This window comes from Leucoraja erinacea, chromosome 20 (assembly GCF_028641065.1).
Source record: "Leucoraja erinacea ecotype New England chromosome 20, Leri_hhj_1, whole genome shotgun sequence".
Classification (NCBI taxonomy): Eukaryota; Metazoa; Chordata; class Chondrichthyes; order Rajiformes; family Rajidae; genus Leucoraja; species Leucoraja erinaceus.
This window is the reverse complement of record NC_073396.1, coordinates 32,635,928-32,644,462: the sequence shown is the minus strand read 5'-3', so window position 1 is coordinate 32,644,462 and position 8,535 is coordinate 32,635,928. Positions and strand designations below refer to the sequence as shown.

At 37.2% G+C, this 8,535-nt stretch overlaps 1 protein-coding gene across 8 annotated transcripts in view; it reads right to left on the bottom strand.

The window, feature by feature from the left end:
• Positions 1 to 789: 789 nt before the first annotated feature.
• Positions 790 to 8,535, bottom strand: part of cfap70 (cilia and flagella associated protein 70) — an 86,060-nt gene continuing 78,314 nt past the window's right edge. For 4 of the 8 annotated variants that reach the window (XM_055651827.1, XM_055651826.1, XM_055651828.1 and 1 more), the window contains exons 24-28: positions 7,628 to 7,798; positions 6,568 to 6,657; positions 5,563 to 5,664; positions 3,189 to 3,236; positions 791 to 1,518 (exon numbers count right to left, since the gene is read on the bottom strand). In XM_055651827.1, coding sequence (XP_055507802.1) covers positions 1,438 to 1,518; positions 3,189 to 3,236; positions 5,563 to 5,664; positions 6,568 to 6,657; positions 7,628 to 7,798 — 492 coding nt within the window. In that variant the 3' untranslated portion in view covers positions 791 to 1,437. Of the gene's footprint in view, positions 1,519 to 3,188; positions 3,237 to 5,562; positions 5,665 to 6,567; positions 6,658 to 7,627; positions 7,799 to 8,535 lie in introns of all 8 variants that reach the window. The other 4 variants (XM_055651829.1, XM_055651830.1, XM_055651824.1 and 1 more) reach the window with 2 other exon arrangements.

Here is an 8,535-nt window from a genome sequence, read left to right as displayed (position 1 = left end):
TGGAGGAGCTGTTGTCACTATCCTCATTGATTGTCATCTGTGGTCAGATTCCAGGGATCCAGTGGCAGAGGGGAATGTTGATTCCTAGTTCCATGAGTTTAGAAGGGGTTATGGCGTTGAGGTCGGAGCTTTTGTCAATAAAGAAGATGGATTACTGGGAGAAATTGGGAAATTGTAGATCTAGAAATGACTGCAGAAGTAGAGAAGGACTTAAGAAGAAGGAGAGGCAGAGAAATTTAAAAAATGTAATGCCAGGTCTTAGTGCCTTGAAAGTTAAAAATCCAAACGGTGGACAATTAAAAATGATCAGGATTGAAGCATAACAGAGAATGTATGAATGGGGATTGTAGAAATATAGTGGGTGGAGGCCATTGAGGTATTACATACAAAGATGAGAATTCAAAATTTGAGGGATGGTTTACCTGGAATTAATGTGAGTCATTGACCGTCAGAGAAACAATTGAGGGAGACATGGTGCAAGTTGGAAAGCTGCAGCAGGGGAATGTGGAAATCTGTTCAGAAATTTGTTGGGATAATAAAGTGATCATGTTATAAATAAAGCAATAGTGAAGGATACACAACAGTGAACGATGACTGAGATAGGAATAAAGTCAGGTAATGGCATGAAGTTAAAATAAAAATACAACATGAAAATCAATATTGAACAAGCACAATAACAGCACCATGATTACCATATTGATAGGATTATCTAATAGAATTCCACTCTTTTTATTTAAAATATCACTTATGTTCGATGTAACCAATAAGGGTTGATGGATACCTACTTATATTTATGGAACCATCATTAATGAAATTCAAAGAAGCAAAGGGGATATATTGTTCAATGTGTCTTCCTCACAAGGAGGTCCATTTGTCACAAGTAGCTAAAGTTGGTAAATCTAGTTTGATATAAAATGCAAGAATCCTCACCTCCACTAAATGCTTCAAGGGCATTGCGTTGTACATTGAGTAACCAATGAAGAATCAATGAATATGTTAGAAGAAAGCAAAATAATTTTATTGATGGCAAAATTTATTGCTGTGTTATGTGAATTACAATCTAGCATTCCGATGGTGGAATACTGACGGTTTAACCAAAGCTTAAGAGAAACACATGTAATCAAATTTAACATACATGTACCAAACAACAAAACAACAAAGTAGCGGAAGGACTACAAAAAGTTAAGGTTGTCATAAATAGCAGCAGACTTGAGTAACATTTTCAAAATCTGATTAATTTAGCTTTTGTGCCTGAATACCTGTACAAGTATTCGTTTTTAGGATATACTTTAGTATATATATGTAAGTCAAGCTGCATATGAACCAAAATCACAACTTTTAACGTATTATAAAAGTAATAGGTACAAAAAAAATGTGTTGATTATCATACAGTGTTGAATTACAGGGCCATTCCAAGTCTGAATGATATCAATGGATTCAGAATGAAGGGTTTCCAAAACCAAGAGTTTGCTGCAGCTGATGAATCTCATCAAGAAGCTGTTTATCTTCAAGGTGTAACTATGTAAAACAGAATAGATTACAAATTATCTTATGTCAATTTTCTGCCCAATCCTCATGAACTGATTTAAGCTATTCTTCAGTTTAATGTGGGCTAATCCTAAATCTGTGTGTCTTATTAAAGAGCTGGCCTGGTTGGCGCAGCAGTCAGGTCAACCCTTTAATTCTCCTCTGGAAATCCTCCTCTTGGAAATGGAACTACTACTTTTGATGGGGATATTTGGGAAAATCGCAAGCCCTAATATAAATTAAGTTAATTGGAAAGTCAAAATGGGAGTCTACCAGAGCAACTCATAGCATTTTGGACCCATTATCATAGTTTTATCATTGGCAAAATCTTCCATATACAAACTCTTCAGAAATATACAATTCCAAGATATGATGAGACTAAATGAAAATTGATTTCAATAGTTCAGTGGTACTTTATTGCCACATGTTCCCAAGTACAATGAAATTCATTTTTGCAGATGGTTCAGTGACAATCCTACTATATCCCTTGACAATCCCCTGAATTTAATAGCTTCCACAACCTTCCCCATATATATGCTAATCACCATGCCTTTATCTACTAATACCACTCAATGCTCAATTAAGTACCTATCCAGTGATCTTTAAAATGTTGTTATTGTTCCAGCCTCCACCACTTCCTCTGGAAGCTCATTCCAAATACCAATTACTCTTCCTGTGAAATATTTATCCATCAGATCCCCTTTAAACCTCTTCCCTTTCACCTTAAACTCTTGACATCTAGATTAAAAAACAAACTCTGACAATCTACCCTATTTATACCATTCATAATGTTATATACCTCTGCATGTCACCTGTCAGCGTCCATTTCTCCAGGGAAAACAGATCAAGACTACCTAATCTCACATAACTCAAGCCCCCCCCAATCCAGATAACATCCTTGTGAAGGAAGTAAATGCAGATGCTGGTTTACATCGAAGGTAGACACAAAAAGCTGGAGTAAGTCAGTGGGTCAGGCAGCATCTCTGGAGAAAAGGAATAGATGACGTTTCAGGTCCAGACCCTTTGTTCAGACTGAGTCAGAGGAAGGGAAACGACAGATATAGAAAGTACACTCATGTGCGGGATGAAAATTAGTAGTGAAGTTAATGAAGTCCATGAGTTCTGCATGGGTGCAGGAGGTAGGCTCTATCCCTGAACTATATCTCTGCTACATTGACGACTGCATCAGGGCAGATAATGCAACATTAGTTAACATTAACCTTCAGTATTTTTCATCACACATATGAATCACGATTTCCTGCTATGGCCCCAGAAATCTACTCCTTTACTGAACATTCTAGGTTACACCTCTTTAGACCCCATGGATTTAACCATTTATGTGTCTGAAGACCTCTGACAGCTCTTCCTTTGTTATGTTGATATGCTCTAGGATATCATTACTCCATCCCCTGAACTTAATAGCTTCCACAACTTTCTCCATGTTAAATATCGACGAGATGTATTCACTAAGCCCTCGCCCATTTGTTAGAGCTCCACACATAGATTTCACAGAAAGCAACATGAATTTCTATCTCAAGTTCTTCAGACTAACATCCGCTTCTGCCCAACGGCCTTCGACATCTTCACACCATCCCATGTGAAACCACCTTTCTTACCATCCTTTGTTTTTAAATCCAAACAAATTCAATGGTGTAACCAACCTTTATTGCATATTTATAGGTTTGTTCTGCTTCCAGTTTTCTCCCTGTCTGAAATCATGAAAATTGAATTAAATTAATGAAATCATACTCAGTTAGGACACAGATGTTTGCATTTTGGACTGCAACTGAATATTTCCATTACCTTCTTTCCAAATAAATTAGAGCACTGGGTAAAATACTGAATAATTTATCTAATTTAAAAAAATCAATGGTTATGTCCTGTATTTAGTCAATAATAAATCACTACAAAAAAAGTTAATTATGATCATCAGTGAAATTTAGAGAAACTAATATGTATTCATATTTGATTTTTCTTAAAAAAAAGCAAGAACTGCTCAGTAATCAAAAACCTCAGACAGGAATTGAGATATATTTAAAAACAGGCCAATTTTTGCTTCCATTGCGTGGTGTAGGCAGAGCCTGTTTAATATTGATTTCTATTAATTTCAATGGAAGATTGGACTTCCAGCTGAAGAATTATCAAAATTTATCTTCAATTGTTTCCTGAGAAGTAAAAATACTCTCTGCTGAATATGAATAATTAGTATTGTCAAAACAGAATAAAACCTTAAATAAATCCTTAAATGAAATGGCGTCCCTTTCTTAAACAGCCTATTTCACCTGAACATTAGAAAAATATAACACTAATAAAGATTTTGATCTTCAATAAAATCAGAACTTGTAAAGCTGCTGCTTGATAATGCCAAAGTCCTGGGTTCGTTCCTAACCTCAGGTGCTGTCTGTGTGGAGTTATGCGTGTTCTCAGTGTGATCTCGTGGGTTTCCTCCGGGTGCTCCAGTTTCCTTCCACATCGCAAAAACTAATTGGTCCAATTAGCAGGCTCCTCTCCCCTACCCTCGGGGTCGGGCGGGTGAATCACCCCGGTGTGGTGGTCGGGGTCCGGGGGTCGAGGGGGTGAATGTGTGGGGCTCCGGGTCCGGTGCAGCATGGTCAGTGACTCTGGGTGGCGGAGGGACCATACTGTCCCCAACTCTGCTGCAACTGACAGGGACGTTGCCGGGTTTGTGTCCCTGTGTGTCCGCTGCCCAGAGCCGTGGCCCCGCTCCACCTGGCCCTGTGTGTGGGCGCTGCCGACCCACAGCCCGTCACAGTGCGGCCAAACAGGGGGAGACGGGACGAAGGGGGGGAGGGGGGAGGGGGGAGGGGGGAGGGGGAGTTAGAGCTCGGGAGTGCCCCTCCCTCCCGGAGTGGCCCGTCCTGCTTTGTGAGTGCATTGTGATGTCACTTGGATTTTTTTTTTCCAAAATGGGTGAGTTTGAAGAAATCTAGCTGTTTTTTAAATTTCAACGATTAATAACCGGAAATATAGGTGGAAACGCAACGGGAAGATGTTTATCATCACCATGGGAAAAATGTGTGCAGGATGTGTGAAAATGGGAAGGTTGTGGCCTAGCTTTTGGAAGAAGATAGGAATTAACCAGATTGACACACACACATACACAGACACAAACAAGACAAAGACTTTTAGTTATATAGATTAAGGGGGAAAGAGTAACTAGAATAGGGAGAATAGGGATCCCCAGGATCCAAATTTTATGCATGGAGCTGCAGGAAATGAGTCAGGTCCTCAATGAAAATTGCTCCTCGCTTTTTACAGCGGAGAAATACATGAAGACCAGGAGACTTGGAAACGTTTATGGAGATATCTTGAGGACAATCTATTCTACACTTGAGGAAGTGTTGTACATCCTAGAATATACTAGGTTGATAAATCTCCATAATATATCCCAGGAAAATCATGGGAATTTACAGAAAAAATTATAGAAATCTTGGCTGAGATATAGGAATCATCACTAAGACATTCATGAGGTGCCGGGAGTGAACATAGTTATCAAGAATTAGTGTGATCTTGATCAGCTGGGCAAGTGAATTGAGGAATAGCTAATGGAGATTAATTTGGTTGTGTTTTTTTGCTAATAGCCTACATTGAGGGATAATTTGCAATATCCGTTATATGTGGGAGGTCACTGGAGCAGCTGAGGAAATGTGCCCGGGCACAGAGGGAATGTGCAAACTTGGCACAATTAACACTTGACAAGAACTTTCTACTGCACCAGAATGTCACATTAACTTTTCAAAATTGGAGGTAGGACTGGAAATCGTAATCTTCTTACCTTGTATTAAACTGATTTGAAACTATAGAGTATTTGTTCCCACATGAAATTAACCCACTCAGCACAAACCTGAACTTTATGGGAATAATAAAGTATAATATACTCAGTATAGTACAAGAGCCAGTGCTTCATTGATCAACTATTATGAAGTGAAATTCCAAGATTTATGGGATGTAATAAAATTATTTCTGCTACAATACAAAATCATTGCCATTTCCAATAATAACTTTCTCCCATACCTTTAGGCATACCAATGTAAGATAGCCCCAGACATCTGCATTAGAATTATTGAGGATATTTGCCTCACACAGAGCATCTTCAGCATCCCTCAATTCATCAAGCTGAGTAAATGTAAGAAAGAACAGAATTAATCTCTTACTTGATCATAAGAAACATCTAAAATAGAGGTAAATGATCTAAATTCTGAGCCATTGGAACATATATTTAAAATGTGCTTTCCCAATTCTTTAAAAAGGTTACTTAATTTTATTTTATCTCAATTTAAATTTCAAAAATCTAATTTAATTTTAAATAGTTCCTTCCAATATTTGTCTCCTATATATAATGTATCACGGTGTGAGAAACTTCAAATACAAATTAATGTAATTATATTATATTATATTTCAGTCACAAGGTGTGGCCTTCCAGACCCCATCCTCTGATTCGTTTTTTAAGTCCTTTTATAATTGTAAAATATTGTGAGTAACCTAGCTACATATTTAGAACATTGTCAAACTAACCAAAATTGAATTCTCATAACTTTTCATTGAACCTGGATAGAAAAACAGAAAACCGTTATATGTGAACATTCCTTTATTGTGGATGTTTATTTTATTAAATAGTTTAGATATTTGCAAAGTAATTATGAACAAAAAAGACAAAACAAATGTAAAGGACCAAACCATAACAGATGGAAATTAGTTTAGTTTAGAAAAATTAATATAGGAACATTTGAGATTATCAACTTTAAAACTGAAAAATAAAATATTTTCTTAATAGTCAGATTAGCTCCACCCATCAACTCCATTCTCATTTTTGTACATCCGACAAGATAGAATGGACAAATTGATTCTACTGCTCTCTTATTTCAGAATTAAAGGGAAATTTAACCAACGTGAGATGAGTTTCTGTATCATGTTCAGTGTGTGAATCAAGGATGGCAACACTCCCTAACACTCAGCCTGAAGGCAGCTCACTGAGCATTTCCTCCCATTCCAAAATAATTCACAAACGGGTACTTTTACCTTATAGCAGGCAATGCCAACTCCAAGCCAAGTCAAGCAAGATGGTGCTCTCTCACTAGCAAAGAGGTAGACCGATTTGGCCGATTTATACTGAAAAACAAATCAGAAACAATAATTAAATGACTTACAAATCTATTTAAACAATAAAAGTAAATGAGACCTCATTATAATATTGGTAGTATGTAATCTCCATGCAGACTCTCCCCAGCCGAATGCTGATTGTATGTATGGCGTGTACAAGCCATACAGTATGTATGGCTTGTACACGCGAATAAACATTTTGGAATCAGTGGGGGATGGATCGGCTGCATTTTCAACTGTGGGGTATCAAAGGTTCGCAGTCGCCGGTGCCTGGTCATGCTCCAAAACCTCAACATGTGCAGCTGCATTTCTAACTTACAAATCGGTTGGGTTATGAACAGTTCACAGGAAGGTAACTCTTCCGTAACTAGGAATGACTTGTAACATCTCTTGTCATCACTTTGTTGGGCAGTATTTAATGTAGTTGTGAGCCTCAGATGCTGAAAAGGTAGCCATCCCAGTTACAGAGGCAAATTCAAAATAGAGGGAATATTTGAGGTTAATAAAGTTCAAGTGGCAGGCACCAATAAATAATTAGAAAAAATTGACAGTTTACATCAAGAATAAATTAATGGTAAGTTCCATTGATTGCACCATACAGTTCAGGAAGACTGATGGAATTGTAGGAAAATCGATATATTTGGTGTTGGGCATGACTAGGGACAGGGTGACAGAGATACACAGAGAAAAATGAAAGGAATTTTAAGTAGCGAGGAGCCAAACGCTCCGGAAGAGAGAATTTTATAGTGACACTGCAATAACTTTCATCGTGCCTCTTCTATAGTCCATTTACTGTGAACCCTTATTATAACGGACCATAACAGAAGGAATGGTGGCAGTTGGCTGCTTGAGTTATATCGATAAAGAAAAAGAAAAATAAAGATGTCATACGAGCCCATTCTATGCATTAATTTACTTTTGATGATTCTCGTTCATTTATATTTTCCACAAAATTGGGTAATTATTAAAATGTCCTTACTGACTCCTCCTCGCCTTCCTGGAGATAGATGGATCCTAGTCTCAAGCAGATGCAATGCATGTCAAATGCATCATTGACATAACACAGTGTGCGTGCATAATGTTCCTTAGCCTCAGCATAGTCTTCTTTCAAGTAGCTTAAATGTCCCAGTAAAGCCCATAGATCTGGATTCTGAAATAAGACATTTATAATTGTTGAGAAAAAATTTAATTTTCTACAAACAGTAAAGAAATGTTAGAAGCACAGTTTGACACAAAGGCTTGCAAATTATTTGCAACCATCACAGTGTAGTTAATTTATATCAACATTTGGTTTTCGGTGATGCTGTTATATCAAGAAGAAAAAAATGTGCTAGATTAACTATACAGTGCAAACAATATAATGATTCCAAAGCAGCATAAAATAAATTAAAATATGTTTTTACCAAGGTAATGGTTTTACAGACAAAACTGGGACAAAATGTTTACGTATAATATCTGAAAATATGGACACTGAGAACGAGGGATAATCCAATTGCATTGAATTGTTGAATATTAGAGATATTTTCAAAGTTTACCTCGAGATCGAGGAGAAAGACAATATTGACAAAAGTAAACATTACTGACAAATAACTTACAAGATTGTCTCTATGCAGTAATGCGGATTGAAGGCAAAAACAGAACATTTTTAGTGCAATCAATAGTCAAGTAGACAAGTTGAGATTGTTGCTTTATCCACAAGTAAGATGAGGTACTGGTATTACGAAAATCATGGACACAGTCTCAGACAACACAGAAAATCATAAAGTACACATGAATTCTGCAAGCCTTGAAAAGAAAAAGTGTGCAAAAAATGAGATTTGTGCAAAGTACAATTAGAAAACAAGAAGTGTGTTAGTGTTCCATTATAGGATTCGGGTTGGTTTGGGT